The sequence below is a fragment of the Marmota flaviventris genome, chromosome 4 (assembly GCF_047511675.1).
Source record: "Marmota flaviventris isolate mMarFla1 chromosome 4, mMarFla1.hap1, whole genome shotgun sequence".
Classification (NCBI taxonomy): Eukaryota; Metazoa; Chordata; class Mammalia; order Rodentia; family Sciuridae; genus Marmota; species Marmota flaviventris.
The window spans coordinates 26,354,691-26,366,382 of NC_092501.1; the positions used below are offsets into that span (position 1 = coordinate 26,354,691).

Below are 11,692 nucleotides of genomic sequence, written 5' to 3' on the forward strand. Positions count from 1 at the left end.
GAGGGTCACTTCCTGCTGACCCGGATGGAATTCTGGGCATTTGCCCTTCCCTCTTACCCCCTTCGTCCGCTCTCATTGGCTCCTTTGGTAAGTAGTTTATTCCTTCTCGCCAGGTGACTCTCCAAGATCCAGAGTTGATCCCACCTTGGGAAGGACTCTTAGGTCTGGCCCGGTGGAGGTCTCTCCCCTGGCTCCCAGCTGGGAGTCCCTGACCCGTGCCAGCTGTGCACGCGGCGGGTGCACCACACCTGCCTGAGTCTTCTCCATCCCCAGCTGTGAGACCGAGACTCCCCCAGTCCCGGAGAGCGCCGCACACCTGCTATGGCAGTGCCCTCTTTCCCCGCAGCTGCGGGACTCAGCCCCCCCCCCCCCCGCCCCATGCTGAGAGTCCTGCTCCCCGGGCAGGTGCAGGCTGTTCCCGGCGCCCCCCAAACCACCCTCCCAGGTTTTCCTCTTCAGTTATACCCTTGAGAGGTAGTTATGTGGGGTTTATGGGCAGGTGTCCTTCCGTCTCTACTCCTTTGAGGAGATGAAGAAGACCTTCCTAAATAGTTCATTTCCTACCTTGGTGTCTTTTTGGTAAAGCACTTTGGAAGTGGGATGCAGCACGGGCAGACTGCTGAATCTTCAGTGCAACTCCTTTGAGGACTGCTATAATTTCCTACCTCTCAAAAATAACCTCAATAGGCCCTGTGTTCCCCTCGCTTCCCCCAATGCCAAACTAAACAACCCGTGAGTGTAGAGCTAGCTAAACCACTGAAGTTTGATTGGGTTTTCTGAGATCCCTGGAAACTGGGCTGCTGCCCTCAAGGTCTGGTTGGTAGAGGCTCCATCTCTATATGCAAATGGGTTGGGAGAACTCAGTTTTGGATTTCTACATGACGTCTGCCCTGACCAACCCTTAAACAGAAAGGATCCAGCCATACTTCAATGGACCCCAGGGGCATCCTGAAGGCATTTCCCAAGAGAAAGAAAAGTCATGTCAATCCATCATCAAAAGCATTGACAAAGATTCCCAAGAGGGAAGAGGGAGAAGAAGCAGGAGGTGAGCAGACATACTCTCAGAATTCTCATTCACTTGAACCCTTGGCCTTCCCATTGTTTGGTCCTACTTTGTTCCTGTCCAGAATCAGGTATCAGAACTGAGGCAACCTATCCAGGACCTTCAGGTCTCTGTACCTGACTTGGATTAGCCATATCTTTTCTTTTTTTTAAATTTGGGTACTGGGGATTGAACTCAGGGGCACTCAACCACTGAGCCACATCTCCAGCCCATTTTTGTAATTTTTTTTTTTTTTTAGAGACGGGTCTCACTGAATTGCTTAGTGCTTTGCCATTGCTGAGGCTGGCTTTGAGCCCACTATCCTCCAGTGTTAGCCTCCCCAGCCTCTGGGATTACAGTCCTGGGCCACCAAGCCCCGCAGTCACACATCTTTGATAGCTTCCTGTTTCCCTTCTTCCCCACCTAAGACCTTCATCAGTCAGAATATACTCCCTAATCCCTCAGGAAATGACTGGTAGAATTTTTTGCTCTCCAGGAGGCTGCCCCAACTGCAGACAGAAATCCCCCTTGATGCTAGGAGTGCTAAGGCATAAACATCATCACAAGTTTGAGGCCAGCCTCAGCAATTTAGCAAGGCCCTGAGCAACTTAGCCTCAGGCTTGTAAGTTGTTTTGGGCCCTATTGACAGAAAGATGGCAGAGGCTTTATGGGGAGTGGGAGCAGGAATCAAATCTGCTAGACTGTGAGGGCAAGAAACAATAGAAGAAACATGCTTTGTTGAAAGAATAAATGATAAAGTGATTCTGAACTGCAGTTCAAAGTAGGGAGGGATAAGGCATTTATTTACTCTTTTATTTAACAAATATTTATAGGCTACATACAATGTGCCAGACATTGTTCTTTGTTACACCAGAAAACAGGATAAATAAAAATTCTCACCCCTTATATTCCAGTGATTGCCTATGAGGAAATTGGCTGTATGCTTATAAGGTAGAATCCCCAGAAGGCAGACTGTGTGGATGGAAGGAAAATGATTGTTTTAGGGGGAGAGGACTACAAACATGTCATTCTCATCATATCTAAAAATTTTGATAATAGGCATCTAACTGTCCCTCCCACAGAGTGGCTGAGCTCCCTGCGGGCTCATGTTGTGTCCACTGGCATTGGACGAGCCCGGGCAGAACTCTTTGAGAAGCAGATTGTTCAGCATGGTGGCCAGATATGCTCTGCCCAGACCCCAGGGGTCACTCACATTGTGGTGGATGAAGGCATGGACTGTGAGCGGGCCCTCCACCTCCTCAGACTGCCCCAACTGCCCCCAGGTGCTCAACTGGTAAAGTCAACCTGGCTGAGCTCCTGCCTACAGGAGAGAAGACTGGTGGACACAGCTGGATTTAGCATCTTCATCCCCAACAGGTGGGCTGGTTCCTCAAATGTTTTCTGGCAGCATCTTGAGTCTATTCTTGAGCTATTCCAGATGACTATTTTCTCGTTTATTTTGTGATACTGTGGATGGAACTCAGGGCCTTGCATATCGTAGGCAAGCCCTCTACCTACACCCCCAGCCCTACTTTTAAAATTAGACACATGAGAAAATAAGGTTTCAAAATAGAGAAGGATTGGGGATGGAAATAGGACGAGACTTTGGGTGTCTTAACCTCCTGTCATCATCCCCCAGGTATGTGGATCAACCACAGCCAAGCAAAGTGGACCAAGACTCTTCTGCTCCTCCTGGCACTCATGGGATTCTGCCTAGGACAGCCCTTTCTCCTCTGCCTCCTCCTACCAGAGCTGTATCTCCTCCCCAAAAGGCAGAAGAGGCACCAAGCTCCCAAGTCCAGGTCAGGAGCCTCCTAGCACCCTGGGTATCTGATCATAGAAGTGGGGAACATCAGAAGGTACCAGGCCCCTGAGACAGTAAGTCTGTCTTGATTTAGCACATACTACTCAGAAGCCCAGGGCTGGACACTGGGAAAGGGAAGCCACATAGTACATGTCCCAATGCTAAAGGAGACCTAAGCTTGATGCAGAAGCCCCAGCCTCAATGTTGGGTCTGAGAAGGAGACACCCACACATGCAAAGACAACTCCCACTTTTGAAGTGTCCTCCTCATGGAAGGAAAGAATTTATTAACTCTTCTTCCCTACTTCAAGCCCAGCTCCGATGATGAAACCAGTGATGGGGAAGGGCCCCAGGTTAGCACAGCTGATCTGGAAGCTCTGATCAGCGGCCGTTACCCAACCCCACCTGAGGGAGATGGCGAGCCTGGCCCAATCCCAGAGGCCCTGGATAAGTGGGTCTGTGCACAGCCCTCAAGCCAGAAGATGACCAACCACAACCCACACATCACAGAGAAGCTGGAAGTGCTGGCCAAAGCCTACAGCGTCCAGGGAGATAAGTGGAGGGCTCTGGGTTATGCCAAAGCCATCAATGCCCTCAAGAGCTTCCACAAGCCTGTTAGCTCCTACCAGGTACCTTGGAGGTAGGGTGGTGTTGGCCGGGACATCTTGTCTTTACTAGCCAGGACATCAGGCTTAATGGTTAAGATTTTATGTTTGAGAGACTTTCACAAAGAAACAAAATGGGAAGTGAAAGCAGATTAGCAAAATCTTGAGAATTGTTGAAGGAGGTGATTGGTGCTTGGGGGTTCAATACAGTGTCCTCTCTGTTTTTAAGTTTTCTGTATACTAAAAAGTTTAAAACAAAATTCTAGACTCTGGAGCCTAACAGACCAGGGTTACTGTGTGACAATAGGCAAGTTACTTAAACTTCCAAGCACCAGTTTTCTCATCAATAAAAAGGGATTAATAATAGCAACTCATTCACGGTGCTCTTATGAGGAGGAAATGAGATGGTCCCTGGTGCACAGAAATGATATACAGTAAGCACTCAGTACACGTTGGCTCTCACTATTGCCACGATGATGATGGTGGTGGTGGTGACTAGTCCCATCATTATTCCCCACTTCTTATCATTGGTCTCTATTCCTCTGGGAACTTAAAGACAAGTTACCCAGCCCATATTCCATCCAAACTTCTCATCTTCAACTGTGCCCAGGTTTTCCACAGCCACACATTTGCCTGGCTGACTTTTCAGCAGACATCTACTAAAGGAATCTACTTTAACCTACCCCTGGTTCTCCCTAGCTGCTTTCTCAGTTTTCTTCCTTACCTCTGTCCCCATCCTCCTCTAGGAGGCCTGCAGCATCCCTGGGATTGGGAAGCGGATGGCTGAGAAAATCATGGAGATCCTGGAGAGTGGGCATCTGAGGAAACTGGACCACATCAGTGAGAGCGTGCCTATCTTGGAACTCTTTTCCAACATCTGGGGAGCTGGGACCAAGACTGCCCAGATGTGGTACCATCAGGTCAAACCATGGCTCAGCTGCCATTTTAGTATTGCCATGTTTCAGAATTCTGACCTTATAAGTCCCTTTGCCTTTTTACCAGGGGTGACCTGGGTATCATTCTGCTACCTTGTATGCTGACGAGAATGAACCTAGACTATAGGGAGGTAACTTCTCAAAGGCATCAGTTCTCAAATAAGTCCATCTCCTGGCTTCTAGAACAGCCATGTGGCTTGGTATCCTTGTGGTGTAGGTAGGAACAAGAAGTATATTTCTCTGTCCCCCAGAATAGCACGTGCCTTCCTGAGAATTCAGGACATTCAGAGGAAATGTTCAGAAGAGTAGATCCCAAATCTAGCCATCCCAGAATTATCTGGGGGCATTGATTACAATGAAGAGGCCCAGGCCCATCCCCAGACCAGTGGTGCCATGAATTAGCATCTCTGGATTATGGCATGTCTTCTAGGCCCCTAACTTTCCCAGGTCCCATGAGTACAGACCCTCCCACACCTGGGGTTGGTCCTCTCTCAGGCCTTGAATGGAATCTGGGGCAATAGAAACCTCCTGTGTCTGCTTGTTTCCACCACTTCATTGGTCCTGGATCCTCAGCTTTCCTTCTGGTTGCTTTTTTCCAGGGTTTCCGGAATCTGGAAGACATACGCAGCCTGGCCTCCCTGACTGCCCAGCAGGCCATTGGCCTGAAACATTATGATGACTTCCTGCAACGCATGCCCAGAGAGGAGGCTGCAGAGATTGAGCAGACAGTAAGCAGGTGTCCCAGAGCAGTGAAGAGAGCCAGGCCCTGCTATAAGGTTCTGGCTTAAAGCCAAAAATCTTTGATCTCTCAGCTGGGGAGCCCAACAGGCAGAGAAAGCCATGGATCTCCAGAGGTTGGGGGAAGAGCAAGTTGAGACTGAAGCTACAGGCCCAGAGGGAGCTTGGGAGAGAGCTCCCAGTATTAGTGTGAGCACTGGGTAACATTAGAGCTAGAGTAGAGGCTTGTTATGGGTCCAGTTATTCAAGGATGTTGGAGTTTGAACAGAGCTAGGGTAGAGTGGGACAGGGCAGAGGTCCTTTTTTTAAAACATTTTTTTTTAAATAATTTATTTAACAAAGCCCATTTTGTTGGATCTTTGGGGTGTTTCTAATTTTTCATTTTTATAAGTGTTTCTTTTTTTAATAGTTTTTTAGTTGTAACTGGACACAATACCTTTATTCATTTATTTTTATGTGGTGCTGAGATTTGAACCCAGGGCCCTGCACATGCTAGGCAGACGCTCTACCGCTGAACTACAACCCCAGCCCCAACATTTTTTTTAATATTTATTTTTTAGTTGTAGTTGGACACAATATCTTTAGGCGAGCACTCTACCACTGAGCTACAACCCCAGCCCAGGGCCAGAGGTTCTTAATGGTTTGTTTTTTTTTAATACCATGGATTGAACCCAAGGGTGCTTAACCACTGAACCACATTCCCAGCCCTTTTTATTTTTTATTTTGAGACAGGGTTTTGCTAGGTTGCTTACAGCCTCGCTAAATTGCTGAGGCTAGCTTTGAACCTGCGATCCTGCTGCTTCAGTCTCCCAAGCTGCTGAGATTACAGGCATGTGCCCCTGTGCCCAGCTTCTTAGTGCTTTTTTTTTTGTGGATGGACACAATACCTTTAATTTTATTTATTTCTATGTGGTGCTGAGGATTGATTGAACCCAGTGCCGCACACATGCCAGGCAAGTGCTCTACCACTGAGCCACAACCCTAGCCCTTCATAATGTTTTTTTTTTTTCTTTTTTTAATATATATTTTTAGTTGTCGATGGACCTTTATTTTATTTATTTATTTATATGTGGTGCTGAGAATTGAACCCAGTGCCCCACCCACATGCTAGGCAAGCACCCTACCACTGAGCTACAATCCTAGCCCCTTAATTCTTTTTGATTCACTAACTTCTTTTGAGAACCTGATGAGAACTGAACTGTGTCTTCCCAAATATATACATGTGTGAAGTTTTTTCTAGATGTGTGGACCCTCTGAAGCCCATACAAGTCTTGTCAGCATTGGGTTAGGGTTGGTATAGGAGCATAGTACTAGTAGGAGTAGGTGTGGGATTAGGAGAAAGCTCCAACAAGATTGGATTAAATAAGGTGCAGTGGTATCTGCCTATAATCCCAGCTATTTGGGAGGCTAAGTCAGGCAGGTCACAAGTTCGAGGGCAACCTCAACAATTTAGGGAGAGTCTGTCAGAAAATAAAAAATAAAAAGGGCTGGGGATGTAGCTCAGTGATAGAGTGCCCCTGGGCTCAATCCCCAGTACCAACAAAAAAGAAAAAAAAATGAGTTAAGGATAGGCCTTGATTAAGAGGAGGATTAAGATTTATAGTTGTCCAAGAAATAAAGTTTGGTCAAGATAAGGATTTGGTTTAGAGCTACATTAGAGACTATGTTTTATAAAGTTTGTGTAAAATCAAGAGTAGAGAGAGACAGGAATAGATGTGTCATTTCTTCAGCCAGCATCAGAATTAGGGGTTGTGGGCAAGATTTGCTCACTTTGGTCAAGAATCCTAATGGATAACACTCTGGGGAAACTGGCCTAGCTTGATAGAAATCATCCTCCAGCTCCACTCCAGGCTAGAGGGTCTATGGAAAGGCCCCTTTGTACTCCTGTCACCAGGCCTCAGTGTTAGTGATGACACCGTCACTCAGCCACGGTGTCTGGGCACAGAGAATGCCCCAGCCAGCCACCGGCCTTCAGCTGTTAGAACAGAAGAGGCTTCCCACCTGGCTCCCTGTGCCCCCTTTTAGGGCTCCAGGCTTAGAGGTTTTGATGGGATTACTCATCTGGGTCTTCTCCTCCCCTTCTCCTGGGAAGCCAAAAAGGGCCTGAGGAGATTAGCAGAGCCCAGCCTGTCAGGGGAATTGAGGTGTCCTGGCTGTAGGTATCCAGGGCCCCAGAAATCTGTGTCCTGGAATGGAGGCGGGAATGCATCTGCATATGAAAGGCTTCAGTGTCTCTGGGTAGAGGCTAATGCGTTTATTTCTCCTTGGTGAGGGATGATCCTTCTACTGACAGTCCCCTCTGTCTCATCTCCCTACTCTAGGAAGGGATATAGTCATGGGCTCATATCGGCCCTTTCTTTGCTTTCATTTCCCACAGGTGCAGTTATATTTCTGTGTTCCATTTTCTTTCAGGCCTGGGCCTAGGGCTCACTGCCAGCCGCCTGCTCAAGCCTCAAACCCCAACTAACTGTCTTTAGCTCCAAATCCATGGACACCTAGGCCTGCCAAGATCTGGCATCTGGCTTCCAGGCACTTGGCCCCTTGTTCTAAGCAGAATTTTGTAGACCAGGGCATGTGGGTGTGGGTTGGGTCAGAGTTGAGACAAAGTGTCCCTCTGCTCTTAAAGAGATGCCGAGGGATGATGGGTGCCCTCCCACAGAGGTGGAGCCAGTGTCTTCTCTCCTTGGGCTTATCCCCCATGTGGGATGGTTCTCCCCTGGCCCAGTGCCAGCTGAAGAACAGCAGTGCCCCAGGGGGGAATTCCCTCAGCCTGGCAGCAGGCTTGGGGCATAGTGTGGACCCTGAATCACAGAAGGCCCTCTGCTGCCTTGGGGGAGGAATTTTAGAGGGTTTGAGGACTACCTTCCTCCCTCCCTGCTCTTGCTCAGGTCCGGGTGTCAGCCCAGGCCTTCAGCCCTGGGCTGCTATGTGTGGCATGTGGCTCTTACCGCCGGGGGAAGATGACCTGTGGCGATGTGGATGTGCTCATCACTCACCCAGATGGCCGGTCCCACCAGGGCATCTTCAGTCGTCTCCTTGACAGCCTTCGGCAGCAAGGTATAAGCATCTCTGGTGAGCAGGGGGCAGGGAAGCAGGGAAAGGAGACTTGAAAGAGCCTCACCTCACCTGTAACCATGTCCTCTCAAGGAGGAGATGAAACATGGGCCAGCAGCACCCAAAGACTCAAGTCTCATCTGGTCTTTCTGTGACACTGGGAGAGATGGGCAGAATTGACACCCCATTTCACAAATCAAGAGATTGGCCCAGAGTGGGCAGGGTCCCTCAGGGCAGAATCCAGTGAGGTGGGAATAGAGAACTCGGAGAACTAGGAGAGACCTGGGAAGGTGGGCAAAGTGGGGTCTGGCTCCTAGCCCTCTCAGCCATACCCTGTGTTGTGCCAGGGTTCCTCACAGATGACTTGGTGAGCAAGGAGGAGAACGGCCAGCAACAGAAGTACCTGGGTGTATGCCAACTCCCAGGGCCAGGGCGACGACACCGACGACTAGACATTATCGTGGTTCCCTACAGTGAGTTTGCCTGCGCCCTGCTCTACTTCACTGGCTCTGCTCACTTCAACCGTTCCATGCGGGCTCTGGCCAAGACTAAGGGCATGAGCCTGTCAGAACATGCCCTCAGCACAGCTGTGGTCCGGAACACTCAAGGTGTCAAGATGGCTCCTGGCCGAGTGCTACCCACACCCACCGAGAAGGACGTCTTCACACTCTTAGGCCTACCCTACCGAGAACCAGCAGAGCGCGACTGGTGACTATGGCTCAGGGCACAGCAGCCAGTTGAACCAGCTGCCCCACTCCAGTTTCATCTGGCTGAACTTTACACTTAGCCACCTGCTATCTTCTGTGAAACCAAGCCTGGGGCTCAAGCCTGAAGGAAAGAGTCTGGCTCCCAAGGCCTTCCCATCCCAGATCAGGCTGCTATCCCTTCTACCCTACCACTGCCCCAGGATAGTTCTGCACACAGCTTCTTGCCCCATTTTAAACAGGAACAAGTAGCTGGTTTGAAGCCACCTTCCTGTGCTGAAGGCCTCGGCATCCCGCTTCCGACCCTGAGAAAGGTCTGACTGATGTGGGTGGGGTGGAAGCTTCACCGGGAAAGGAAAGCAGCTGTGGTCTCAGCATCACCCAGAACTCTTCAGAGGAGGGGAGTGAGCCATTCACATGTATTCCCTCCACCCACCCAACTTCCTGTACAGCTGGAGCTGCTGGGAAGGGGGTGCCCTAGGCTCCATGAGGACAGCATTTGAAGGCCGAGGGGCCCAGTAAAGTGCATTTGACATTCACTTTTCCCAATGTCTGTGAATTGCTTTACCCCCTGCCTGCCTTCTTCCACCCAGGCAGGATAGAGATGGGAGCTAAGTGGCAGAATCCAGAAAAGTTGCATTTAACTGCCCTCTTAGGCAGGCCTGACTGAATCAGCTCCTGAATCGAGAATGGGGACTGGGGTGGATGTGAAAAGGGAGAATCAGCCAGGTGTGTTGGCAAAAACCTGTAATCCGAGCTACTTTGAAGGCTAAGGTGGGAGAGACCACAAGTTCAAGGCCAGCCTGGGCAACTTGGCAAGACCCTGTCTCAATTTTTTTTTTTAAAGGCCTAAGGATGTAGCTCAGTGGTAGAATGCTTCCCTAGCATGCAGGAGTCCCTAGATTCCATATCCAGAAAGACACACACAAAGGGAAAGAGTGGGGTACTAGGATCTTCTCTCTAGCCACCTGTCAGCATGTGCTGTGGGCTGTGCCCAAGAACAGGCTATTTGGGAGATGAACAAGGGTGACAAGGCTTTTGGGAAGCAATTAGGGACAACATGCCATCTCTGAAATACTGCAAGGAAGGCCGCCTGGAAGAGGTGGGGGCAGAGTGGCAGGGAAAGTAGCCTTTTGAGAGGGGTCAGCAGGCTCTGGGGAATAACTTGAGAGGATGCTAGGAGTCAGGAGAAGGCCAGGCTGGTAGAGGACTGAAAACAGAGGTACAGGATTTAGTCTGGTAGAGCAGATAGGAGTAAGTCCAGTAGGTAGGCTCAGTAGGGGTTCTGAGGCTGGGCCTTGCAGAATAGGGAGAATTGGTGGGAGTGGGGGTCTAAAAAGAACTATGAAGAGTAATGGGCCAAGAGGCAGGATAACGTTGTCTTGGAGGAGCAGTGAGGAGTCTGGAGAGGTCCCAGGACATGGGAGATTTTGAGGTAGAGCATGAGAATGGCTAAGCAGTGGGCTCCCACCTCCTGTGTGTTGGTGTGTACTTGGGGGAAGTCCTGCCTCTCTCAGTAACTTGCAGAGTCCCAGAGCTCACCCTCGCCTCCCTGGTTGCAATCCTGGGACCCAGCTGGGTGTAGTTGTACATACTTACAATCCCAGCTACCTGGGAGGCTGAGGAAGGAGGATCACAAGTTCAAGGCCAGTGTGGGCTGCTTTCTTGGAGGGAAAAATCAACAATCCTGAAACCTAAGCAGCATAAGAGTGAATCTCCAACTCACATCCAGATCCTTAATGCTCTGAGTCCTTATGAGGAAGAAGCTAGAAGCCCATGGGGCTCAGAGGGCCATTCCACAGCTCAGTCCCAACCTGAAAGGTGACCCAAAGTCCCCAGGAAGAGTGAGTTCTCCCTGCAGACTTACAAGGAAACTTCATCAGCCTGAGGAAGACAGGAGAGAAGAGCTGGTGACTCTCTGGGACCATAGCTGTTAGGACTGCCCTTGATCACTCCTTAGGAGCTCTGCTATTTCTATTCTAGTCTGATCCCATGGTACCTGCCACTCTCTTCATTAACAATTGGGATCAACAGAAGCCCAAAGACTGGGATATGGAAGTCCAAATGTGGAAGTTGCTTGTCCCCTTCTGCTTCCCATGTTAATGCCCCAGGCAACTCCAGTACCAAAGAACAGGGCCCTTGGGATTAGGAGCTGGGTGGCCCAGTAGGTCACAGATAATCTGGCTAGGTTAACCCCATCCTAATCTGACATCCCTCCCATCTGCCTTAATTCCTTGCCCCAGAAGACTCAGAATTTGGGCTGTGCCCTCAAACTATAGACTCCTGGTTCCATCTTTCAGCAAGGGCAACAGGAAATTATGGGCTAGAGAGGGAGAGTCCCCACAGCCTCCAAGGACCATTCTGGAGTGGTGTCCTCCTGGGGTCAGTTGGCAGGCAAGCCCTGGGCCCTCATCCTCTCATGCCAGCTCTCATGGCCTCAGTTTGTGCCTCTGTTAATTTCACTTACCCTCTGACACTTTGTGCCCAAGATACACATCATGTTTGGGCTGCTGTGCCCCAGTCTTGCAAAACTGGCAGCCTTATCTTCTCCCACGGCCTGGAGTGATAACATGAGTCTTGTCCATAACCTTGCTCTGAAAGAAGAACAAGATAGATCAAATCTTCCCCATGGATTTCAGCTCTTCATGGGGAGCAGAGTGGGCACAGAGCCAGGATCCTCCTGGCCTGTACCTACAATGAGTATGGCGAGGTGGGTAAGCCTAGTTGTGTCCTGTCCCACAGTTCCAAGGGCTAGAAATGGAAAACACTTTATCCTACTTATGCTGAATCATGAAATTCCTGTCCCTTTAT

At 49.7% G+C, this 11,692-nt stretch overlaps 1 protein-coding gene across 2 annotated transcripts; it reads left to right on the plus strand.

The window, feature by feature from the left end:
* Positions 1-3: 3 nt before the first annotated feature.
* On the plus strand, positions 4-9,420 carry Poll (DNA polymerase lambda). Of its 2 annotated transcripts, none has more exons than XM_027930071.2 (9): positions 4-87; positions 910-1,045; positions 2,125-2,419; positions 2,682-2,844; positions 3,157-3,474; positions 4,197-4,370; positions 4,985-5,161; positions 8,012-8,180; positions 8,525-9,420. In XM_027930071.2, exons 1-9 carry the CDS (start codon positions 25-27, stop codon positions 8,887-8,889), a joined length of 1,860 nt encoding a protein of 619 aa, XP_027785872.2. In that variant the 5' UTR covers positions 4-24; the 3' UTR covers positions 8,890-9,420. The 2 variants fall into 2 exon arrangements, with proteins under 2 accessions (XP_027785872.2, XP_027785873.2); XM_027930072.2 differs by having other exon boundaries at positions 5-87; positions 4,985-5,113.
* The last annotated feature ends 2,272 nt before the right edge of the window (positions 9,421-11,692 follow it).